Source organism: Falco punctatus, assembly GCF_963210335.1.
Source record: "Falco punctatus genome assembly, chromosome: Z".
NCBI classification, from domain to species: domain Eukaryota; kingdom Metazoa; phylum Chordata; class Aves; order Falconiformes; family Falconidae; genus Falco; species Falco punctatus.
In genome coordinates, this window is record NC_137586.1 from 38,170,481 (window position 1) to 38,197,514 (window position 27,034).

General features: G+C 38.5%; 1 protein-coding gene across 2 annotated transcripts in view; it reads right to left on the minus strand.

Moving 5' to 3' along the window:
• The window catches only part of PCSK5 (proprotein convertase subtilisin/kexin type 5), a 197,585-nt gene that overhangs the window by 105,323 nt on the left and 65,228 nt on the right, over positions 1-27,034 (minus strand). For both annotated transcript variants that reach the window (XM_080372918.1, XM_080372917.1), the window contains exons 4-5: positions 18,283-18,426; positions 15,915-15,991 (exon numbers count right to left, since the gene is read on the minus strand). In XM_080372918.1, coding sequence (XP_080229044.1) covers positions 15,915-15,991; positions 18,283-18,426 — 221 coding nt within the window. The remainder of the gene's footprint in view (positions 1-15,914; positions 15,992-18,282; positions 18,427-27,034) is intronic.

Here is a 27,034-nt window from a genome sequence, read left to right on the forward strand (position 1 = left end):
TTTGAATTCCACAAACACGCTGACCATGCATTTCTTTGCTGTATTTTACTCTTCTGGAGTTCATCAAGTATTTCAGAACACAAAAAGCTCAGGGGACCGGAGGATCTAAGGCCCTCCAGTTTTTCATGACACTAACATTATAGTCCAGCCCACTTCAACCTGTCACCAATGAATCTTTTCAGCACGGGAACTTGAGGAGAAAAGAGTTTTGCGGTATTTCAATGCAGGCCCATCACAAACATCTGTGGGCACACCACTAATTTACTGAGGTTTTCTAAGAGATACTCAGCACAGGAATTAGTCAGTAAAGTAATGAAGAAAACAGTGGGGGGTTGGGTGGGGTTCTTTTGGTTTCTTTGTTTGTTTTGGTGTTTTTTTTTAATCCAGGGAACTGTCTACAAAAAAGAAGAAAACTTGGTATCCTTCGCAAATTCTATGCTGCACATATTGTAAGAGTGAATATTAAACAATTGCAAAAAGGTTAGAATAGACATTCTAACAGTTTACATAAGGTTATGTACATTTTAATAAGCTGTGCTTGAACAGCCTGCTTTTGATAACCAGCAACTTCCTTTCTCAACATAATTATGCAGCAAACTTATTCCCTATGCATAAAGACAATGCATTAATATTAAGAAAAATATTAAGAAAAAAAATTATGTAGTCTTTATTATAAACTAGAGTAGAATCCCAGGGACAGAATGTGAACTAAACTATGTAGTTGGTGGACATCGAAAATTATAGGACTAAAGGAACTTTAAATGTCAAAATAATTTTCAAACCTCTGTGGGAGGAGGAAGAATGGAACTTTAGGTAGCCACTGTTATTTATAGGAAAATAACTGATCTAGCATTTATTTCTTGCAAAATTCTTTACCTGATTTTTCAAATGTTTTCCAAGATCTCTTTTACATTAAGATATTTGTAAACAGGAAAATGTGATAAACTGAGACACCACAATGTCATAACTGCTGGAGAAAATATGTATTTTAACAGCAATCATCAGAAATGCATTTTATTGCATCCCAGAGTAATGTCTTATGTAGTGCAGAAGAAATAATGTTTTAGACCTGTTCATATATAAATGGACTCTAATAATCTGGAGGATGACAAATACTTTCCAAACTGGCACTATGCTGGGATGTTGTTCTAGGAACATCTGAAACAAGAGATATAAAGGAACTGTCAGAAGTTAAAACATGGTCATGGAAAACCTCAGTCTTTAGGCCTTTAAAACACAAACTGCTACAGCTGAAAAATAATAAGAATAAAGCTATTTCACAAAAGACAGATATTTGGATACTAACAGTGGAGAAAGACACGACAGAATTAATGGGGAAAACAAGTTACACAAATCTTTAATGTGAGATATCAGGAAAAATGCCAAAGACTTGGGTGTTACATCACAGACAGGATCCTGTTTCTGAGCAACATGGTGTTGTAATGTGGTTACAGCACAGGACTGGAAGCTGTCTTGAGTCAAGGTCCCCAAGGCTAATGACTGTTTGCATGATTATGGGAAGTTACTTAAGGAATAACTTGAAAATATCTCATCAATTTCTCACAAATAAAATCAAAGATGTCAGCACTGAAAGAAACACAGAGAACACTTCACATCTCAGACGTGTACATCTTAAAACTTGACAGCATGGCTAACAGCAATGTTGCCCTGCCCATCTCTCTATATTTGTTAGCTGTTAGCAGTAAGCAGCTAATTTGTCACAAGTGTGAAGTTCTGATATGAGCTCAGCAAAGGACTGTGCTTCAATAGTATTAGTTACCATTTTACAGTTTTGTTTTTGTGAGTGGGCAAATGAATCTGAATGTAGAAAACAAATACACTTTTTTTCTGTATTTTCTACCAGAGGCAAAACAAAGAATGAATAGGACTGATGGAGCTAATGAAATATGGCATAGAATAAGTAGCAAACAAAACCAACAAATAATGTATTTAGCCAAATATATCATTTTATGTATTAAAAATAAAAATAACTATTTACCAATACCTTAATATGTTTTAATCCAAGGTAAAATTTTAATTCAGCCTTTCCTCTGAAGGGAAAAAGGCATTGGTGAGAAGAAATAAAATAGTTCAAAAGCCAGCAAGCAAGGCAGGAAGTCCAATTCTTGTCATTCATTAAAGCAAAGCACAAGTGAAAACAGTACAGTTTAGTTCCTGTGCACTGGAATTAAACCTGTTCAGCAGCAACATCAAGGCCAGTATTGCCTCAGAAAGCATATTGCTACTTGGATAAACTTACTCAAAAGGACTATTTCATTTGCTTTTGAAACTGAAGAATATGAGGATGCTTAGACTGCAATGCTCCTCTGCCACATAAGCAAAAGGATTATTTTTTAACCTAATTTGAGCTGGTTGAGAGGGTGTAGAAGGAATGAAAAGTCATAGAACAAGGAGGATGTGCTGCAAGCTGTTCTGGCAATCATTTTATGTATATGAGAGTGGTTGATCCCTGTTTGAGTGCAGCCAATAATAGAGCAGCACAAACGTTTTGGGAAGAAATGACTATCTGCCTATACTTTTCTCATTCTTAATCTGTGAGACTAGATGGTCTATTGGTTCATTCGTGACATAAAGAAAAAAGGACAAATTAAAGCTCAATTTCAAATATTTTTGGAACATGGCTAACAAAATGGTAAGGGGAGCTACTGCATTATAAAAGTTAATGTGGGCAGGAGATGGATAAAATCAGACATGTATTTTTATACAAGAAAAATTCTTGTAATCACCTTGTAAAAATGGTTAAATCAGTTAATATTTTTACACTTGGAATTACTGCTTCCAATACACAAATTAAACTCTCTCCCCAGTCTGCAACAGTCTCAGCCAACAGAACACAATTCTAGAATTTAGATCCTGCAGCGTGCCAATAACCTTACTTACTTGACTTTTAACAACAGTAAAGTAACACTGCACTCTTACAAAAATAAACTAATCTTAGAAACCTCACAAGGCAGTCACTAGAAATACCAAACAGAATAAGCTGCATTCCCAGTACCACCTCCTTCTCAACTGGGACACCATCCCTCTCATATATATTGACATTGCCAGAAGATGACAACAGTAAAGGAACCTGCTTGGGGTCATTCAGTGTTTCAGGTATCTCAGGCTGAAACCCACTTTGTCTCCACGAAGTAGAAACACCTTCTTTCTTTGAGGAGAAGAAAGAATAAACGTGGGTCTGTGGTTGCCCCTCTGTGGCTTTCTGTGCGAGGCTGACCACAGCTGCCATGTGCCTTTGGTCACCCGTTGAGAAGCAGTTGATGTCCCCAGCAGTTCCTCCAGACACGTCTCATTTTTCAGTTCAATATCAGCATATAGATAACGCAAGCAATATATCCAACCACATAGTGGAAAAAAATCTCTTTATGGCAAAAATGCTGACATCCAGCCCCTGTTTCAGTGCTCACTGTTTACCACCAAATTACCTGCTTTAGCATCACTTTTCTACTGAGAAAATGGATTTTTTGAACCTTCTGCATGTGAACACAAGCACACTTATTATATAGTCCACAACTATGGAGGACTGTTTCTCCCTTGCTTCAATTGTTGTGGTTATAAACAGCTGTCATATCGTATGGGAATTAATGAAAAATGTTTGAAGCACTAAACATTGGGCATGTTATGCTTTCATATCATTGTGACGCTAATCCCAAAGACAGAGCAATCAGATGCTGGACACAGTGAAAAGCACAAGGGAAAACATGGGACATAGAGCTTTGACAATTCCTTTGTCTATACCAACCTGTGTCTCAGAGGAGCAACTACGAGTTGCTGGCACCCATAGCTGGGGACAGTAATAGCTGGAGAGCCAAAAAACTGTCTATGGAAATAAAGCAAATCCTGAATGTGGAAACTGCAGATGAAATGGTGTCCCTGACAGCTCATATTCCCAAGCCACAATGCACTGTCCTCTAAAGTATGAATAATGTTATATTCATGTTAAAATCTGCAAAATGATGCTGCCCTATGACAACGAAATGCTGTCTGGATACTTGCAGGTCCCAGCTGACTAGAAGGCAACCCCAGCAGGTGCCTCAGAGGCACCCTCTCTTTTTCTTTTCATCTCCATGCAAGAAACTTTTAGATCCTTGAAAAAAAAAATATATATAAAACTCAGTTGTGACACAAAGGCCATCTTGTAATTTTCATAGTCAATGCACTACATGGATTTCTACCTAAAAATACAAAATCTCCAAAGCAATCAAAGAAACACCCAAACCTGAAAACGCCCATACATCTTTATAAAAGGAAATGGGGGAAAAAAATGTAAAGTCAACAGGAAACCTCACAAAATCACTAGATGTTTCTAGGTGCTGTCAGCAGGTGTGTTGCTTCATCAGCAACTGCTTTACTTACAAATTGCACTGATTCAACTGGAAAGACATAAAAGTAAATGTATTTAAAAGTGGGGTTTTTTGCAGACAGATTCTTATACCACTCTAAAAATGTCTTATATCACCTTCATTTACCCTTGTTAATTACAAAAGTAAAATATTTCCACCTGATGTAAGTATATTTAAGGTGAGACTTGGAAAAAAAGTCCTTACACTAATCCTTCTTATGCAACTATATGGATAATGAGCATAGCTTAATGGTTTTGGAGTCTAAAATGAATCCTAATTTGGGAACCTCAGATTGCAACAAAAATTACTGTCACACCCAATATTACTTTACACCAATCAGAAACTCTTGGTATACTTTAAGAATGCTTCCTCTTAACTTAAGCTGTAGGTTTATTTATGAATTTTCACTAATGAACTGTTATAAATGTTTCTGAATATATGGCTATTTAAAGTTGTTGATATATTATAATTTAAATATTTTTAAAAGCTTTAGAGTAAGTACTGGAATACTGACATGCATCTGCTTTTCCTACAAAAATCCACCCGTATTTATCTAAGATATTAGCCTTAGAAAACACAGGCTGGGACACAATGCATAAAGCTTGCTAGATATTTGCTGCTGAAAATTCTAAATGTACAACCACAGTGGTATGCTTGTACTTAAGAAAGCTCCCTGTGGACTGGCTATACCATGTTATCTATACAATAAGCATAAATAAGAGCTTTGGATAAGATAGACACAGGTGAAGTAGTCTGTCATCTGCTTTTTGAGCAAAGGAAAAAAGTGATTAACTAAACCCTGCAAAATTGTTTTCCCACCTGCTTGCATTTCAACACCTTTTCCTATAATGTCTAAGTCTTCAAAGTCATACTGTCGGGTGTCAGAATATACTACTATTTTCATTCTACAGAAAAGGTACCAAGAGGTTAAATTGCAAATCTGAAACTAGAAGGAACACCTCTACTAGAATAGCTACAGCTTAATAATGGTAACTTTCAGAATAAATATGTAAATTCTACATATTTTCTTTGCTCTGTAAGCAAATCATCATATTGCAGCTGTAAACAATGCCAGGAATAAAGCTTCTGTCTGCAATTTCTCAGCACCTCTGCATAAGCTAGCAAGCTGCGTTTAAGGTAGTGAGAGGGAAGAGTATTTTGTTCCATGTTACTGCTGGCTCATGGTAGAGGTCTGCCCTGTGAGTCAGAAGACTTTACACTGCAACCTAATTGCCCATGAAGAAACCAACTGATGGAATATATTTGGTTAATGCTTTTCATCTATTTGATCTTATGGCTGGCAAACTGACTTCTAAGATTTTCAGAGGAACTTCACCTCCTTTGGTGGTAAGTTTCCTATGTATTTGAAGTGTCCTATATATCTGACATGCAGATACTACGAATGCCTCTGAGAAGCGCATCTGCTCTTGCTACATGCAATACCTGAAATGACATGAGTTAACGAAAGGGAAGAAGTAAAGATATTTTTCTACTTTCCTTCAATTGTTTTCTACCTGCATTGCCCCACACTTCATCCACCCACTTCAGTGGCTACAGATGTCAGTTACGTGTTGCTTTACAGGGACTAAGGGATCAGCACAGCAACTGTGGGAGCAGCAGTTCTGAAAGAGATCCACATTTGGATACTTCTCTGGAGCATAAGTTCCTTATACTAGAACATGCCTACATATGCAGAAAGAAACTTATCACAGACCTTGTGGTCAACTTCATCATGAAATTTGGCTTGCAGAGATAATGCTTCAGATATCTGGTAGCATGAGAAACCCTTCCAAAGCTACTAGAATTACTCCTGGGAACTAGTGCATAATTAAAAGGTTGGGGTATTGATCCTGGCAGGCAGCTAACCTCCCAACCAGTCACTCCCTCCCTCCTTCCCATTGGGATGGATGAGAGAACTGGAAGAGCAAATGTGAGAAAAACTTGATGGTTGAGATCAAAGCTTTTCAATAAATAAAGGAAATGAAAAAAAGACAACCAAGTGACACACAGACAATTACTCATCACTTCCAAATCTGCAGAGAAACGCCCAGCCACTCTCCAAGCATTTCTGTTTCTAACAGTGGATGACTGCTGTGACAACATTGCAAAGAAATGAATATTTTTTAACTCTGGTTCTGCACCATATTCCAGATCAGACATACTTCCCGACTATTTTGAATTCCAAGTGCAATTTCAATTGCACTGTGCGAGATATGTACTGTGCTTAATCCTAAATTTCATTTGATGCTGTTCTGCATTAAACAGACATCCCATTTCTCTTCAGAGCTCCATTTCAAAGACGAATGAGGAAATTGTTGAAATAAGTTCAAGTTCTACTCTTATCTGTAAGTTCAACTTTTACTTTTATCTGTGTTGATAATTGTTTTTAAATGAAACTAGCATCGTTGATTCAGCAGCAGCAAGGTTTGCTCCTAATTGGAAAAGGGGTTTCAGCATAAGTCTAAATCTCACACACACTACGCGGCAGAATAAGTTAGTAGCTGTTCATCTGATGTTTATGGAGTGTTAAGAAGAGTAGTGCAGGGATGTAAGTCTGGGCTGAAAGGAGAAGTAGCACATACCTTCCACTGTGCTCTCTTTGGCACTCTTTGAGGCCAACAGCCTCACCAATCAACTTGTTGGAGAAGTAAACAGGCCACAGGCTTTACCTCAGTTTGCTAAAATCACAGATTTGATAATTGCTTTGGGACTCTATAGCAATACAAATAATTTTCAAAGCAGGTTAATCTTTTGTGGCATAGACCCTATCAGTGCAATTGACAGCTATGATAGATACCCACTGCTTTACTTCTGCATCTTAATTTATCTACTTTGGTTGCTATCCTTCAGGAAAAAAAGGTAACATGTCTCCAAGAGAGCAATCTGACTTCACTTAAAATGTCAAACATAATAATTTGACTATGTATCTTTAAGGAAAGTTACAAAATCACAGTAAAGCAAGGCTAGAAAAAATAAGCCTGCCTACAGCAACAAACCTGTACAGATGCATATTTTTTCATTTGTATGAAAATGCAACTTCTGAGAGTTTTATCCTGAAATGTCTTCTAAAAACACCTACTAATGCCATTAAGACATTTGCTTATAGCATAACTTCGCAGAGTTCAATCATTAACAGCATGTTATTTAACAGCATGTTATTTAGAAAAAGGCTTCAGTTAAAATGCTTTTGACACTAGATTCATGATTGCTTTATCAAACTTTTAATTGAGGTCTGCTTTTGATGGCACAAGCATTAAAGGGGTTCAACAGTATACTTTGTGCATGTACACGGTGGCTGAGAAGTCTTAATGACCCACATTTTGCACTGCATCTGACTGAGTACTATGAAATCAGCTGGCAAGACCAAGTACCACACACACAGCGTGGGTCCACTCTTTACCTTTCTCTAATACCTACAGAAGTCGGAAAAGGGGACAACACATAGAAATGTATTTGAGCTCCCAAATTCGCCTTGGCTGTAGATATGTAAGTATAAATGTATGCAACTTGAAACTGGTCTACCATTTTACTGAATCAAAACTTGCCTACTGTAGTTGTAGACTCCCCTCCTAAGTTCAAAACCTCAAAATATAGATGCATACTTAGAGGAAATACCAACTCTGGGAAAAAGACCATATGAAAAAAATCTTTCATTCCTAAACTCTCCATAAAAGAAGGATTCAGAAAAGTGAATGCCACAACTACCACAACTATCAAAGCTTATATCCCTCCTGCTGTTGACTTTGAATTGGAAGAGAAGATCTGATTCATTGTTATCAATTATTTACATAGAAGAACTAGAAGTGTTTGCAGAATGGTTCAGAATTACATTTTATTTGTGAGCTCACTGTCTGGTATTTCAGTAATCAGAAACAAGAAAAAGCATTGTGGTTAAATGTTTTGAGACCATCAGAATCTTACATGTCATAAAATGAAAGAGCACTGCTCCTCAAACACCAGTTAGATGATGAGACTGCTCAGTGATCTATACCAGGGTAGTGAAAACAGACTGTTTTGTTCATCTTTGAGCAACTAGAATTCTGGCTGAACTTTGTTTTGTTTTATGTCTCTGTTTGACTTCTCTCACTTTCAATGAGCAAGGAAATGTCTTTCCTTTGGCTCCCAAAAAACTAAGTCATACCACTTGTGGACTTCAGAGAGAATTATGTAATGCCATGTGATAACATAATGAGCAGCCTCGATGAGTTTACCAAAAAGATAATTTTTGGCAGTTTGACAAAACTTTCCTTAGGATATTTTCCACTATTGAAGCTGGAACCTGAATCAAAAAGTTACTGAATCCAATGTAGTCCAATGAATTTGTCATTGTCTTGTCAATATGAAATGCTATCACAAGGGACTTCACCATAGAGACCAGTGATAAGGGTGCTTGTCGTGGGTGAGTGAATTGGCTTGAGACAGACTGCCTTTCCTCTAGCTCAGCTCACTGTCCTCAGCTACTAGAAGTTCTGGGCCCCCACTTGCTGTCAAAAAACTTCAAATGAACACACACTTCATTCTGAAGCAGGAAAACATGAGAATTTCAAAATATCAACACTTAACATTTTCTGTTCTAATGCAGCCATTATCTCTTCCCTTAGGTTAAAAACCTCTTTTAGATTAAAAGAAAAACATTACCAAAGGCACTATGTGGTGAGGATTCATGCTCCATATTTCTACAAGGAGAGAAAGCTTTCCTCTAAAAATATTTACACACATGCTTCGTCCTTCAGTCCTTCCCTGAGAGAAAAAACGGATGTGTGATGATTACCACTGAGGTGCGGCCACCTGAAGCACAGGCATGTTCTTTGGGAAACAGCACACAGGGACTCTTAAGTAACAGTTAAAAAAGAAACTGAAGAACAATATGCTCCAAATGAATCTGTAAAATTACCCTACTTCAGCACGGTGCAATTCTGCAAGCTGCAATGTTTATCTCCCTTATTTTTACAATTTTACACTAGGGCCTTTAACTACAGCAACTGGAAAGCAACACAGATCCAATATCTCATGATCCCCATGCTACATCATGCCCCTAGGCACTTGGTTGGGTCACTAGATCGTAATTAATTTGGAGGCTAGCTGATGAATCACTAACAGCACTCCTTGTAAAACGTGGCAGTCTCCCTGTAAGCTGACAAAATGAGTAGAGAACCAAAACACAATAAACCAGGACTGCAATCTCTGATTGCACCTTCTATACCAACAACTTCTGACTCATTGGTTCAGACCCTGGTTTTCATAAATGAACACTTCACCAGTTTAGAAAAAACAATCCAAAATCTACAGTTTCCTAACAATCCTAACCAAACTCCATTATATTTGTGGTGACACTGAGACACGCTAAGCACTTGACATTCAGTCATTGGTACCTAGAATTAACAATACCACGTTCAGTGTAAGCATTTGATCTATTGAGCTAAAAAACATATACATACTAAGTTAATTCTCTACTCTAAATTACCTTCCTGTTACAAAGATTTATTTGCTATCAGACATGCTTTGCCAGCATTGAATAGGCTATTTTATATAATAGCATTGAATAGGCTATTATATATAATAGGTAGATTACACCATTGCTGAATCCTTTGGATTTAAGCCTCTGGAGGCTGGAGAAAGTCAAGCTGAAAGGTCAGAGTACAGGAAAAGAGCAGACACAATGGAGATTCCCTCTGACAAAAAGCCTTTTCCTGAGAGCTGATACCTTGCTCCAACTTACCTCCAGCCTCATTACACAGCTTAATCACCGGCTTTGCCAGGTCCTCCCTGCAGGTGTGAGCCTTGGGATCTTCAGTTCTGTCCTGTTTGAAAGCCTTGAGCACACGCAAGCTAAAAAAGCAGTGACTAAGACTGAAAAATTGCCAAGGTGTTTTTTCGTTGCTGTGAGTACCCATCTGCCAGCGGAGTATTTTTTTTTTTTTTTCACAGAAAACAAAGCACAAGGGAGCACAGCAGCGCTTCCCGGTACAACTTGTCTTCCCTTCAGTTTTGTCTGCAGCACACAATACAGCCAGTTTCAAAGCAATAACAAGAGTTGCAAACCAGCAATCAAAATGCATAAACTGCATAGACAGACACCCCCAATTGTCAGTACTCCTTTCCATCACACTGCTGCAGTGGAAACCTTTTTGAGATGATCTTTCAAGCCAGCCATGAGAGACCTCAGGCTCCCTGTGTCTGACTGTGCTCAGTTCTTCACATAACTGCTCTGAATAGTGTCACACCAGTCGATGAAGCTTTTTAATTGCACTTTATTGACCATCCAGGAGGCCACAGAAGCTGATCTGCCTGTCAGATATCTAGTATCCATTCTGATTAAATGACTGAAGACATATTACAGGTCTTTGACATACGCAGACAGTACAAACTAACAGCTTGTCACTCTTTAAAGAAAATTAAGCCTGTGACATTTTATTGAGCATCGACATTAATGAGACTGACAAAGGAAAGTAATAACGAATTGGAATGGATATCACAGAAAAACACTATCAATATGTTGGACCCAGAAAGACTGAAACTCATTAACTCATTAACTTTTTTCTGTTGTAAGAAAAGATGTAAAGCTATCCAGATACTGCAAATCGAGATAAGTAGCTTGTATTTCTTAAGATTTTTGAAAAGCAAAAATGGTTTTCTCCCAAAATCTTACACTCATTATAAAATAATGTAGAAGATTATTAAAACAAGTTGTTTATGTAGTGGGATGCATTACTAAAAAATGTTGAAGAGGCATCCAAAGAGTGACTCAGTTTCTCCGAAACAGAATCAACAGCTTACTTTTACTTTTTCTTACATATGTTTACTAAGAACTGCATTAACATCAACTGGCATTATTTAAAGGAGTTTTTTTAAAAAGTCTCTGCTTTATAAAAGTACCTGTCAGCAGAATAAGAACTAAACTCTAAAATATCATCCCTGAGAGATTTCTTATGAAATAGAAAACCTCATTTTTGTTTGGTCAAAACAGAAAAACATTTTAATACTATGATAATTTCTGTTTTATTTCTGAGGCTATACCATGGGTAGAGTACCATTTCAGCGATCCTATCTGCATTCTTTCTAAGGACCTGTAACTAATAATGCCTAGTTGTTTCAACATAGATGTTTACAGGTAAAGGTGGAATAACAGAAAAAAGAATAAAGCAGCAGGACTCAGCAGTAAACCAAACCAAGACGCTTTGCATAGCAGGTATGGCTTCATCCACAGGTGACTGTTGTCTTTAGCCTCTGAGCAAAAGAAAGCTCTAGTATAGGCCTGTACCATTTACAAGCTTCATAATTTGCTGCTGATTTGTAAAAACAAAAGTAAACTTCTGGCAGGCCTCCTACATACCACACTAGTTAAAGAAACTATTGTCCCATCCTGATTTTGGCTACAAGCCTTGAAAGATTGTCTGATATTTCCTTCTACCCTCCCATTCTCCTTAGCTAATAGAAGATTTCATGTAAAACTTCAAAAATACAGTTTTGGACAGTGCCGCTCTGGTCCTTCAGTTGCTTCACAAACCCCCAGATAATTTTTTCTCATTCCTTTTTCCTCACCAATAAGCCTCAGCAATGGAAAACCTCCACTACCAATTAAAAGTGAAAACCTAGTAAACAAGACTTAGTACACTGATTTTTCACAGCTGCCCACAAAGCTGCCCAGAAACACCTGCTTATTTTTACAGCAATTATTTTTACTCATCATTACATCCCTCAAGGTTGGGTTATAAAATTAGGCAGAATAAACTAGAATATTTAATGAAACAATGGCACATTTGTACATCCCACCTGTACTGGAAGACACAAATCACCACTATGCAATATTGTCAAGTTATAGCAGAAAGTGGGAATCAACCAAATTGATCTTGCACATTGCAAAGTTTTTGCAAAGCATGGCTTTCAGAGTGTTCCCTGGTTCTGGTTACCTCAACTTACAGGCTCAACTTGAGTATCTAGTGCCAAATGACCGTATATGCTGGGTAATCAGAGTTCCTACCCCAATCTCTGAAGATATTTTAGACCCCCAAAAATATAGACAAGCTACTGGTAGTGCTTTTTAGTAGCTATGTAGATGTTTAATTCTTGTTGAGTCCAGTGGGAAGGAAGGGTGACGGCCCCAAAAGTCAAAGGTGCTTAGGTGCTGCTTACCAGGCTCAGTGTATCTGCTAATTGGAAATACTGAGCCTCTAGGTGGAGGTTACGCTGCCAAGTAATCTCACACTGAAAGTATGCTTCATGTATCCTCTGTGTCCAAAGGCTGACTCTACACTGACACTGTGCCTCCTGATAACAGTGATGAAGCTCAGCACAGCACAATAGGTGCCTCTCTCTCCACCACATCTCACTGCAGGACCTTATGGTTTGGGCAGTGAGTATTCACCAGGGAGGCAGAGTATGAAAACTCTAATCCTCCATACCTAGGAGAGAAATGAATCAGTCCATTTTTATATCCCGTATAAAACTCTAGCAAGAAAACAGAAAGCAGCCTCCCATCTCTGCACATGCTTTGTAAGAAAGCGATGACTTCAGTATTCAGCCAAAAAGAAAGATTCAGCTGTGATTCACAGATGGAGGTACATGGCTTGTTGCAGCACCAAAGAGGATGAATCCCTGAAAGTGCACCTAAACTGGGATGCCTCCCAGTGTACCCTCGCCACTCCCCAACTTCAAGGACAGAAGTATCTTCACGCAGATGAGCCAGGATGTGACGAAGCATGTGTGGGGATAGGCACTGGTGGGCAGCAGAAGAGAGGGATGCACTGTCATGCCAACCGGCAGCTCAGCTGCGGAGTGTTTACAGAGAGCCAGGCTGACTGCCACATCTTTTCTCACAACTCCTTGGAGGCCACTGCTGGCAACTGCCTGTCCATCACACACAGTTTTGTGGACAACAGTTGTAGGCACCTGGGGCATTGTCATAAGCCATCGTAGTTCAATGATGCTGGCATTGCCAGTGAGAGGTTCAGGCCACGCTTCATCGTCCTCGTGCCTGTCTCGCTCTCATCTGACCTCAGGCTGAGCTGAATGAGGTACATGCCTGACCTGGCTGAAAAGGCAATTTGTTGTTGCTGTTGTTGGCAGTGCAGTTTTCAGTGCGGTTCACTCTGGAGAGCTGCACAACGGCTGGGGAAAGGAGGAAAGAGCCAGCATGAGGTAAGCAGTGGGGGTGACCACCACTTTGTGGTCATCATGCAGCCACAGCTTTGCTCTTCCGATGCTTTGTACAGGGCTGTAAAACATACACCTAGTTCAAAGCTAGGGCTGATGCTGAAGTGGTCAGTCACACAAATTAGTTGAGGTGAGTGGCAATGCCTACATACTCTGGACTGTGAACAGTTTATGTTCCTATGTTTCTACTCTATTTTCAGGTAATTAACATGTTTATAAACCTTGCTGGTAGTCCTGAGACTTCTCATAAGCCAAACAAAAGATAAAGATTTCTTTTATTATCTAACAAAAATTTACAATGCATTGGCTGATTCTGACCTTTCTACACCAGTGACAGGACACCTCTAAACCCAAGCTAACAACAGCACAAGAAATTCCTTCACCGAGCTAACAACAGCATAAGAAATTCCTTCAGTGTAAGGATAAAAGAAGAATTTGGAAAGAATAACAATTGATAAAGTTTTATTCATTCTTTTGTTTTGATGAACATGTGTCTTAAGGATATTCTTAACAACTTCAGTGTAATATTAGCATTTTCCATATGAGCATCTAGCGCTGAAATCCTCAGCTTGTCACTAAATTAACCGAGGCAATGCAGCAAGCAGATCTATATACCAATTGTTCCACATCAGTGTTTTCTCTTTGCTTAAACTTAAACTAGACTCCACATGCAGAATGTTTACATATTTCAAAACAAGGTGAATTTCTCTTTTTATCCTCTCATGGTACTCTTTCTTTAGGAGATTTCTAGTAAAGAAGAGGCAGATAAGATTCAGTAAACTGATCTTCTGTATGAAAATTGGTTTGGAAGGATATGCCTAACAGGCATAAGGGTGAAAAAAATGCAGCTCTTGTATGTACTTGTTTCTAGATAAAAATATTTGGCAGTATGTAAACAGCATTGAATAAGAACAACTCAATGAGAACATATGCCAAGATTGAGTCCCAAATAAATAAACTATTATTCTTCTTCGAATTAATACCGACATAATACGCTTCTATGTTAAAGATATGTGTGTCTGTGTATGTACATTTATTTATACAGCTTCTAAGAGATAAATCTTTACGTATTTCTCATCTTGGCCTACCAGGCAGGATCAAGCTGACTGACCGAATAAGTACTTGGCAGAATTCACCTCAGTTTTCAGTCATTTCACCCTATGGCTGAAAGTAGCTACGACAGCTCCTTAAGATTCACTGTATGACGAGTGGATCTATACGAAACAGGCAGCTATGCATAACAAAGCCCTGTTCTTCTGCCTGTTCATACATGGTTTCCTGCTGTTATGAATAAGGTGTTGACCAGGAGAGGATTCTTCCACCGAAGTGTGATCTAAGGTTACTCCAGTTGGTTTCTCTAGGGAAACCAACATTAAGTTTTGCTGCCGACGCCTAAATCACACCTGCTGCATTCTTCCAAAGAAAGATTGCAGGAAGGAGACAACACAAACCCAAAAGCATTTCAGTTGCATAAAGGTTGAAGTTTCACCTCCTGTAGTCTCTCTTCAGCAGGCATGTAATACTAACACGTAACACTTTCCACAATAAAAAACCCCACCAACTCAAACTTCGAGAAAAAAAAATGTCCAGTCAGCATGTTGACAAGTAGTAGTGTTCTCCTTTCTTCAATTCATTCAATTCCACAGAAAGTTATTTCTTTCTGCGAAGTACCTAGTTAAAAAAAAAATTACCAATGAATGAATAACTGCCCTCAAATACCCTTGGGGGTAGAAAGGTGTCCTGCTTCCTGAGGTGAGATGTCCCTGCCAGTGTCTCCCCCAGCCTTCACCACAGCACATCCAAAAAGAGAGTTGGAATGACAAGTATCAGGAAGCAGAGCTCTGAAGGAGAAAAATGTCATTCATGGAGATAAATCAGTGATGTAACACGGATATTATAATCCAGTGGAGCTACAACTTCCGGGTTTATAAGGTTTCTTTCAAAACTCCACATGTAAAATCTTCATCACGTTAAAAGACATCATTAGAGCAAAAATCCCAACTCCATTAGCTTGTCTATTTCTTCAATACACAAGCCAAGAGAATCAGAAGCCAAGACAGTTGTCACACATAATAACCACCCAATAACTCAATGAGATGATATCTGAGAAAAATAATTCACCCCTTATATTCTGCATCCTAAAGGGATTGAAAATGGTTCATTTCACATACCCAGAACTCTCAGATTAATTTCTATGTGTTTTTGAATGGCCCTAAATGCTTTCAAAAAGTGTCATGCAATGTGCATAGAACAGACATAAATACATATTTCATGAAGATTTAAATGCAAATCACACTGCTTTCTGAGGAACCAAGATTCCTAGACTTTCATAGAAGAACTGGTACTTTCTACTTGATTAATTATATTGACAAGGTCATGAATGTCTTAGTGCCTTACTTGTTCTCGTTGCTGGCATCGTATCGAGGCATAGGGTCGAAATCATTTCCATTGACATCAAAACTGGCCTGCGAATCCTGTAGCAAACAGGAGAAAGAAAACCACTTTCTCATTAATTAGTCATTGATTCATGTGGCTTATACATTCTTCAGCAGGTTCCTACAAGAGAATAATTAGGTTAAGTAACATTCCTGTGGGTTTATGATGATTGCATGTTTTAGGAAAGGATTCTATATTTAATAATTACATTATTTAGGTATTTTATTTTATTTTTTAAAAATGGAGGACAACAAATGCTCTGAAAAGGCATAGATCCAGTGTCAGAAAGGAAACAGAAAGTGCTGTTTCATTTAACCAGAAGACTATATTTCTTGTAAGAAACTTTTGGAGGTTAAGAGAGTTCATTCTCGAAACTGGGATTTTGCTAGATGTTTTAAGATTCAAGAAATTACCTACACAATGATGTCTGAAATTTCAGTCATCATTTCAAGGAATAAGAATAATATAATTTTCTTAAGAATATTGTTATTAAAATATAGCTTGAAATGCAACAAAAACTACATTCCCATTTCCCTGGGAGTGTAACTGTTTCAAATATTTGCAAGATATCTCCATATTTTTGTTCCATATTTTACATCTACCAGGATTCTTACAGCTGGAAATAGTTTATAGAGTAAATAGCTGCTGGTTTGTATGGCTCCTATTAATTGATGCGGTAGCATGTGGTGTGTTGACATGTCAAGCAGCTCTTTTTAATCTCTTCTTTGTTCAAAACCAGTTACCACAGCCACCTCAAATATTCCTGTTTGCAGCCACACCAGCAATAATCTGACATATAGAAGGCATTTGTCATCAAATAAGCAATGTGCGTTGCTTTGGGGGAATTCCTTGTTGGCGTGAGGAAAGGGAGAGAGGAGGTGGTAAGGGAATAAATAGCTGCTTTCAATTCAGTGGAAGGACAGTACTGGGATGAGGTGACATATGATACAATCCGGGTCATTCATTGAGGAGGTAAAATTATATTTGGTTTGTTTAAATAACTTAAGAGATTAAAATGAAAGATGTGGCATGCATCAGGCTCAAGCATACAGTGACAAATAGGGCAATTGCCTGTCATTTGTATTTGTGCAGTCCTCCTCATGTATTTCAAAGTTGAGTTCCACATGCAGCATGGGGAAGGATAAGGATGTAAGTAGGGCTAATTTAAAATAAACGGCTTTAAACTGTGGACACAATTGTAGCTTTTGATGAGTTCTTAAAGATGGTTTTGTCACTTTTATCTCTTCAATGCTCTGTCAAGATGATATGCTGGCTGGCAAAAAGCCCGTGTTCAGGGCTCTTTTAGAAGACCTACATCTGTAATGGGAGTGAAGGTATGTGCCTGCCTTGTGCTAGTCATCTTCACCAGTCTGGCTCAACCCAAACATATTTGTTTGTTTTCTCACCTCATTTGAATGCATACCTTGCACACTTAATTTCAGAGAAATGATAAGGTCCTCAAGGTCATGTGCTTTCAGATAACATCCACCCCCAAAGCACAGGACTCTGTGTTGACTTCCTGTCATTTGCCACCCAACCGAAGGGTGGCCCTGACGCTCTGAACAGCTTCAAACTCTGACATAACACAACAAGTCACCCACTAGAGAAGGAGCTTCTCCTCATTTTAGACAACCCTCCACAAGGTATATTAAACCAATCATTTAAATGTGATGAGTCACAGGCGAACAGAAACCTCCTGAGGTGACATGAGACACAGGACACAGAAAACAAAGGACAGAGCTCTATCACAGATTGAGAGGGGACTCGCTGGAGTTAAGAGAGGTTTACCAGAGACACATCAAAATATTCTACAATTGTTTTTAACTGAGTGAATCATAACGAGTCATGTCCTTTTCCCTTCATATTATTTCTAGTGGTAACATAAATAGCTTTAAAAATAAATAGATGTAAGTATATGCCTAAAGTTAGTCTTTGAGAAAAACTGCTGTCTTGCTGGCCAAAAATGGCCTTCAGCTGCATGCACTAACTGAAACGCAGTGTATACCATTTCTATGTTCTGAGAGTGTAAGGATATTAAGTGAAACAATTACAGAAAAAAGCATCTGATTATTGGTTCCAGTCCTTCAGAAATTCAGGACTCAGCTACAAGAAGCATCCAGATATTAAATACATTCAGACAGAACAGTCTTAACTAAAACAACACATACTACCAAAAGCTGACTTCCTTTCTCCCATTGGTGTTAACATTTGAGGAAACCCTCGTATGCTTTTTCCTCCTTCCCTCCTCCCTCCCTCCATCTTTCCAGGTGCAGCAGATTTATTTGGCGTAATAATAAAGCAGCAAATCTGAAGTCCTGTGGACACTCACATAATTCTGCATCAAGTCTGGATGGTTTCTTTCGATGCCATCATCCAGGATGGTGACCACAACGTTCTTCCCAGTGTAACCTCTCTTCCAGGCACCTACTATGTTCATATCTGATTGGCAATGGTGAGTGTTATCGCTGCAGTGCTGGGGAGAGAAAAGGAGATTAAGATGTTGGATGTTGATGGATGCGAGCAGCATGGAGTTGAGATACTATCCTATTTACATTAACACGACCATTTAAATCATCATATAAGGATATTGATTTGAAGAGCAACTGCACAAGAGCAACACCTTCATTTAAACAGAAAATAATTTTAAAAGAAATGCCAAATTAAATGAAAACTGGTTATTTCTCTGTCTGATTACTCCTTATGTTAAGCAACAGAAAAGGGAAGAGTCCCACCATACTGAACCACTAGAAGCCATGTGTAAAACAAAGCAACTATTCCTGGCTGTTAACCACACTCATTCGAAATGTGCATTTGAATTATTTGAATTTTTTCAGAAAAACAAACCATATGTGGATAAAAGTAGACAAATGCCTGTACAGAAATGGCCATGGAAAAAAACCTTGCTTTTTGGAGGTTATGTGCTGTACAGTTTCTTGACAGAATGTCTGGAAACTAATCCAGATTAATTTATATCTACAAAAGAAGGCTTCTGGCAGGTTTTGTGCAATATCAGCAGGATATGAGCAGCAGTGAAGAACCTGTAACCAAAACAACACCCTGAAAAACTGCAGCTCAGGGTGTCTGATGAATTGTAGACAGTTAGATTGAGAAAGCTGGGGTACAGCTTTCAGAGCAACCAAGTTCAGTGCGGTGGAGAAAGAAAATGTAGGGTACATTAAAACTGAAAACCTCTTCCTTGACACGAATGCACCTAGCTCATGTGAAGAAATCTGGCTTGCCATGGCAATGAGACATGACTCTCAGGTATTCGTATGCCCTGTCAGTGACTCTAACCCACACACAGAGCTCTCCCCTCTAAAGTGAGTTCAACGACCCCCTCATTGGCACTGCTTTCACCAGCTCCTCCAGGCTCACACAGAGTAACAGGCAAAAAAATAAATAATAAAAAAAAAAAAGAGTGGGTGCAGGGAAGAGGAAAAGCAAAGGGTGGGAGGAAAAAAACCAGAAATTAAAAAATATATGCGCATCATAACAACAGTGACCACACAAGCATGCTCCACTTCACTCCCTGCCCCATTGCCTTGCGTCTCCACTTCAGCCTTATGTTCTGGCACTCTACAATTTGTAAGCATAATAACACTCAGAGGGATGCACTCTACCTTGACTTAGTCCATCCCTCTCCTGCTGAAAGCAAGCACACTGAAGAACTGTTAGGCATACTGGGTGCAAACCGACATTGGATTACTATTAAAACATAATTTTCCTCCTCCTTTTTCTCCAGTTTACTGCCTTGTACTGTCATACACAAACCAGAGGATTTAAGGATGATCATTTGCTATTACTAAAGCAAGATTATATTATTAAGCAGTATATGTATGTATGTAGTATAAAGTCTCTCTCATGGTCTTCCCCTTGTGACTGCCAATCTCTCTCTCTCTTTCTCTCTGTGTCTATCCATCCACACACAAAGAAGCTTGAAGGACTTCAGGGACCAGTTCCAAGGAATGTATACGGCAGGCTTAATGTTTTTGTTCTGTGTATTACTTGGAAATGCTCGTGCTGCTGGCTTTATGAAATTAATTACAGTCTAAACTTGCCATCTGTACACTGAATGTAATGGTTGTACACATGAGGCTTTCTAATGTACACACAAGGGGGTTAAAAGTGTATAATGTTTCCAGGTGCCTTTGCATTTTTCAAGAGTGTTACTGAATTAAGCATCAGAAAATACCTGCAAAAGCTATTAATATCATCATTCACATTTTGCTGATGTGAAGACAAGGAGAAAAAAAGGTGGAAGCACCAGCCTCCAGCCATAGAGTAAACCCAAGAGAGAGCTGCAACGGGCAATCAGGATTCCTGGCGCTGACCTCCAGTCAGATTTACTGGGTCATTACACCGCCCCCTCTATCCCCTTCTCTGAAATGCCAAACGACCCTTTGGCCGCTTTGTTGAGTGTCCTGTCCTCTCCTCACAGGGGATGAGCTCATTTTATTTCCATGCCAGTCAAACCACTCAAGCTGAGCAAGCGTATGGGTTTTTAATCCCCATTCCCTCGCAAGCCCTTCGGCACTCTGCCAGAAGATCACTGCTTTTTCCCTTAATGATGCTGGCACCATCAGTTGTCCTCACTTACCTTACCTGAACTTCTGCTTTTGTGGTGGTGGCTGAAGGGGGCTAATTCATCAGCAGTTTTGCTACATGTATATAGACAAATGTAAACAAAGAGATACCTCTTGCTTTACTGCATGCTCTGATGATTGTCTCAAGAGATGGGCCAGGTTAAACTGACACTCAAATTAACTTGCTCTGCTCCAGGACTGGGCAGAAAACTAGTCTAAACAAAATCTTTCTGCATAAAAGAAATTCCAGGGGTAAAGCAGGCATAACTGCATGCCTACTTAGAACTTTGGATAACAGCATGTGTAACATGGATACAAAATGCAAAGGCAGCAAAGAGGCATCCAAGAGACAGTAGTTCAACAGCAGATGAAGGGTTCAGTGTTTATAGTTATAATATATAACTTTCTCGGAAGTCCTATTAAAAAAAGGAGATATATATATATAGATATATAGATATATATATATAAATTGTTTTCTGTTTAACTCTATTCCTTATTCTCTCTCTTCTCAATTCTTTATCTGTGCTCTGCTCTCCCTGCTCCTAGCCTTGTTCTTCTCTTCCAATACTGTCTTTTACCACTTAAACTGCATTTTGTTTGATTCAATATCTGATCTCAGATTTCCATATTTTAACAGTGAACTATACCTTCCCCCAGATTAGTGTCTGATTTTCTCTAGATTAATCAGATTGTGCACTTTCTCTCAAAGCAGTCTCGTTTGGCTTTTATCAGGAACACTTTAAATCTTGGTGTGTGATTACTCTTCAAATACTATATAATATGGTATAGAAATGTTGTTACACATGGAACAGCATCTAAGACGCCATCTATTACTTTGTTTCACCTGCAATCCTTCCTGTCCCTCTGTGCTGCTTTTGGCTAGGAGAGAGTTAACTTTCTCCATAGTAGCTAGTGTAGGGCTATGTTTTGGATTTGTGCTGGAGACAGTGTGGTAACACCGGGATGTTTTAGCTGTTGCTGAGCAGGGCTTACCCAGTGCCCAGTGAGCAGGCGGGGGGTGCGCAAGACACTGGGAGAGGACAAAGCCGGGACAGCTGGCCCCAACTGACCGGAGGGATATTCCAGACCATATGAAGTTATACTGAATATATAAAGCTGGGGGAAGAAGAAGGAAGGGGGGGACATTTGGAGTGATGGTGTTTTACCAAGTAACCATTACGCGTGAAGGAGCCCTGCTTCCCTGGGGACGGCTGAACACCTGCCTGCCCATGGGATGCAGTGAATGAATTCCTTGCTCTGCTTTGATTGAGTGCGCAGCTTTTGCTTTCCCTATTAAACTGCATTTATCTCAACCCATGAGTTTTGTTGCTTTTCCTATTCCGATTCTCTTCACCATCCCACCGGGAGTGAGTGAGCGTGTGGCTGTGTGGGGCTTAGTTGCCAGCCGGGGTTAAACCATGACACCCTTTAAATTCCTCTTACCTTTCAAAAACATTTATTGTAAGGAATTTTCCTCTACTGGGTTCCATTCTATAATTTTTCTTTAACCATTTGCTGCTTCTTTACCACCTATCCAGAACTGAGTTGTCAGCTTCTTAGCAGAGGCTGTTTTTTAATTAATTTCGAAGCATTGTTTCGATTTACAGTGTTAGTCAAATTAAAAAATATAAACCATCTATCATTATGTGATCCAGAATGACTGAATTTTGTATCAGTGGGCAAGTACTGAATTTTATAGCTCATTTTCAATCTATTTTTCCTAATCTCTCTATCTAGACTAAAACCAAACTTTGCCATGATAATGGCAATAAATATAAGCGTATATTTAATATGTTGTTATTATTATATTATTATTAATAATATTGTTATTGTTATTGTTATTATTGTTATTGGTATATTAATAATAAATAAAGCACAAAAAATCTGTGTGCATGCAAGTTTTTATTAAACCTGTGAATCTTTGAACTCTTGGTTTTTGAATTTTAAAGCGACTAGTATAAAAAAGGTTAGTCTACAGAATTTCCCCCCTCTCCAAGCAGACAAAGTAGTTAAGAAATTTCCTGCATTGGTATCATGTCTAGACAACTACAGTAAACCAGCACTGTTTCAACATATGTTGTTTTCACCTATTGCCTGGAGGATACCATCAAAAGGTATAAACAACCTCTCACTCAGTTACATAGAATAATTTTACTGAGATTTTTAAAAAACATTCAAATGATATTTTTCTTTGGACTGTTTAATTGAAAGATGTTCATGATAGACACCAGCTGCAAGACTGAGAGACTCTTGCAGTACACATATGAAGGAATAGGGCTACAGTAAGAAAAATTTCAGATACACAACATGTTTTGTGCTTCAAATTCAATACTTAGGAGCATAAAAAGACAAAAGAATGCCTTAGATGTCTATAGATGGACAATTTGGAAGACTGCCTTTGTGCAATTAACAAGCAGATGTAACATTAGAAAGGTTTTCTGTTTTGATGTTTGCCTGATGCTCTCAGTATCAGACATGGGCCTGGATTCTCTTAGCTATTTTGTGAAATTGCCTCTAAAAACTAGCTTATGATCAGTATCACTATCTTAATGTTCCTTGTCTGCTGCACTAGTGCTTGTGGTCGGAGGCTTGCTGTATGCAGCTGGGGATCAATAACAACATTCAACAGTTAAAGGGAGAAATCAAGAATCATCAATGGTCAAAATCTTTCGGAATCTTTTGGAATTCCAGAGATTAAAATAAAATTAAAAGAACAAAGACTATAAAATTATGTTCTGTCTTTTGCAACACCTGTTCATCTATAAAAACAGAGTAGAAACAGAAGTTTCTAATCCTGTGACATGCAGTCTTGGAAATGACATAATGTGCCCTCTGTAAGCCTTCATGAGGTACCTTGCACTGGTTTCCTCTAGGTTTTGAGTTAAGGAGTCCTTTGACTAGGTCTTAGATATTGGTCTAAGGGGATATAGAGAAACACAACATGATAATCAGAATGACACAAGTTTCAATACCAATTGTGAGTTGCAGGTCTTGGATCTCATTTAATGGAACACTACATACACTTCTGATTCCGGGAAAGCTTTGAAATACTAGTTCCCAGTCAGATTAGAAAAGATAGACTCTTAGCATTGAGAAGAAAAAGAAGGAGGAGGAGGAGAAGAAGAAGAAGGAAGAGAGGAGGAGGAAGATGAAGAAGAAGATAAAGAAGTAGAAAGAAGAAGAAGTAAAGGACAGTCTTCCTGGTTTCATTATAGTAGTAGTTAAGCAGCCTTTGGCTCAAACAAGCAAACTACAGTCATGTTCTCTACATCAGCTACTAACCTGCGAGCATGGAGAGAACAGAAGAAGTTGCACAAGAATGCACACAGAGCAAGAAGGACAGTCAAAGGCCTCTGCATTGACCTTGACCAACACAAGCAGGGAGCAGGGGGACACACAGGGCCAAGGAATGGATCCTGGCATTTTGTGAAGCTCTCAGAAAAGAGACCATCTACTTGTCCTGTGAAAGGAATGTAAAGTGGAGCATTTGGCATGCTTAGATGCTCCAGGCAAATGCACAGGCAGCAAAGTTTATCAGATTTTAACTTTAGTAAAGGAAGCATCTTGATTCGGATTTCTGAGGTAGTTTCATGCAGTGTTCTAAGTCAAAACTTGCCAATTGATCTCCCTTTTCCTGCAAAGAAGAGAAACAATCTCTTTCCTCTGTGCTCTTGATGTGATCCAATTTTAAAGTGGAATGAAAGAAGTAATCAGGGGGGTAACTGGGAGAGTTGCAAAGGTAGGCTCCTAATTAAAATAGCCCGTGTAATGTAACAGAGATCATGACAACAGGCTTTGAAGAGCATCATAACCTGTAAAGCGAATGTGATCTACTGAAATTATTTTTTTGCTTCTCTACAGTAAGCACTTGAAAGCTACATTTTCTAAGAAGACTATTAAAATAATGTTTCTTTTTAATAGTATTTATCACATTTTTTTATTCTTTCAGCACAACAGCAGGTAAAAGAAGGATTTTTAGGAGGAGGAGAATTACTCACAGATTTTCTTTTTGTTTTTATCAGACATAACCTGATATTCAGTGCATGATACACAGCAACTCCTAACTGCTGCACGCAGTATTTTAAAGCTCTAGCAGGAGCAGGCAAACAATATAAAGTCTTATTAATCTCAAACAAAAGATATTTTTGCATTAAATACTATCCAACTACTGGAGTCATGCTTTACTGAACTGCTACTTTTTTTAAATTTTTTTCTGCATCAAAAGAAATATTTCAAGAGTGTACCATGTTAAATATTTAACACCAATTTATTGCTTGTGCAACTTCTGAGGGTTTAGTTAACTTACTTCACAGATGAATTTGGTTTTTAAGTTTTATTGATTCTTTAAGTTAACAAACAAAAATACGCTTAGAGGTCAATAAGAACAGAGACATATTATTTTATGCCTGTTTAAGCAATGAAGGAGAACAGGAAATCAATATAAAAGGGCTTCTTGTATTCATAGGTTTATTTGATGGCTATAGAGAGACAAGAATATATCAATATATCGATATTGATCTATTACAGCAAGGAAACTCTGTATGTTCATGTATTCATAGGAGTATCTGATGCTTATAGTGAGACCAGAATAATTTACAAGACTATATCTAGAGGGTTTTGCAGTGAAAAATAAGGAGCTCATAAATCTTATTCTTTCGCTGTGATTATGTTGCTATTCTTTAAAAAACAGAATAATTCATAAAATGTTAAATTTGTATTCAAGAAAATTCCATCACTTTTCCATCACTGGCACTTTTTCAAAGTCAACAGTGGTTGTTCTTCTGTAATTTGTATTCTGAGTTAAAGATGTATTGTTTCAGGGAAGCCCTCTATGTCCACGTTCCACAGGCTGATGACAGCACAGCCTTTTTAGGAGTGGGAAACTCCCTGCCTTCTAGGCCTGCAGACAGCAAAGTTTCTCTCCCAGCTGCAAGTTCTAGAAGAGAAATAATCTGCCTCTACTATCACCTCTTCTTTCTACATGGGGCATAACCTATGGCTCCATTAGGACGTTTGCCTCTAGTCCTGTTTCTTTCCCACGGCAACATGAGACACTCCTTCAAAGCAAAGAGAGAAATGTAGCTAAAAATGCCTTCTGGCCAATTACAGACTTTGTGCATCTTGTGTATCCTTGATTCAGTGCTCACATGTTGAGAGGCGTGTGCCAACATATGAACAGATTTCTCCCTGGGAAGTGTTGGGACAAATAAATGAACCTGGTATAGAAAATCTTGGGGAGTCAGTAAAGGGCAGAGAGGGAAGAAAAGAAATAACAGCCACGGCTTGTGGCTACCACTAAGAAATGCAGGAAGGAAAGAAGCATGCATGGCAATATATCTCTATATGTGGCTGTACTTTCTTAAGATGACTGTGTGATGACTGTTACTATTGCTGTTGCTGCTACTGATACTACCACTACTATGTAAATAGCCCACTTAGCAAGAAAAGGCCAACAAGCAGATCAAAAGTTAGTGCATTTTGACCTGCCTTAAATTCTGTCCAGAAAAAAAAAGGTATGGCAATTCTTTTATTAATTAGAGAGAATACGTGAAAAGAACAGCTGCTCCCTAACCTCAGCTGTGCGCTGTCAAGTCTGGGGATTCAGTATTCATGAAGGATGAATAACTTCTCAGAGAGACAGTTCTTTCCATTCTACCATTTTTTGTGGCCTTTGACTCATATTTTTATTTGACCTCCCCTAAGTCCCAAAAAAGAAAGAAAAATAGGGCAGTTTTACAGAATGTCCCAAGATGCTGGGGTTATTGTAATGCATCAGTTCATGGAGTTACACTTATCTAGTAATACCAAATTTCTCCCTCTGTTTCTCAAGCTAGACTTGATGTTTTCATTGTTTTTAAGAAAACAGTTAAACAGAGAGATTGTATTCTTCTTTAAAATAGTTTCATACATTTCTAAGGATTCTTTGTATACTACTGAAGACAGGCTGTTCACAATTTACTTTTTAAGCTGTTTTCAAGTCAAAGACCATTACTTGTATCTCAAGTTGTTAAGAAGCATGGGAGAGGAAGGTGGTTTTATTTAGACTTTGTGTGAACATATGTGACAGAATCAAACTAACCACATGGAGATAAGACCCTGAGCATATGGCTTCATTTAATCATTAACCTTCCCAGAGACTGATGAGAGTGGGATGAGCCCAGGGCTTATAGAAAGCCATTTCCCTCCCTCTTCCTTCTCTTTTCATTTTACAGGGAAAATAGAAAAGTGATATTTACGAAGGATACGCTGTTATGGGAATTCTGGGAGGGGCAGTGAACAGGGCTGTTGATTTAGGATCGACCAGGAAACTTGTTTTTTCTAAGAATGTTATGAACTTGTAGGAATGAGATGACTTGTGACATTGATGATGAAGAGGTGTTGTTGGCTCTGAATGCTCAAATTTTAAGGGCTGTTGCACTACTGCTGTTCTTTTTTCTCCATTTTATGTTGTGATCTGGTCCCTCTGATCCATGAGGCAATAGCCTGGTGACATCTGGT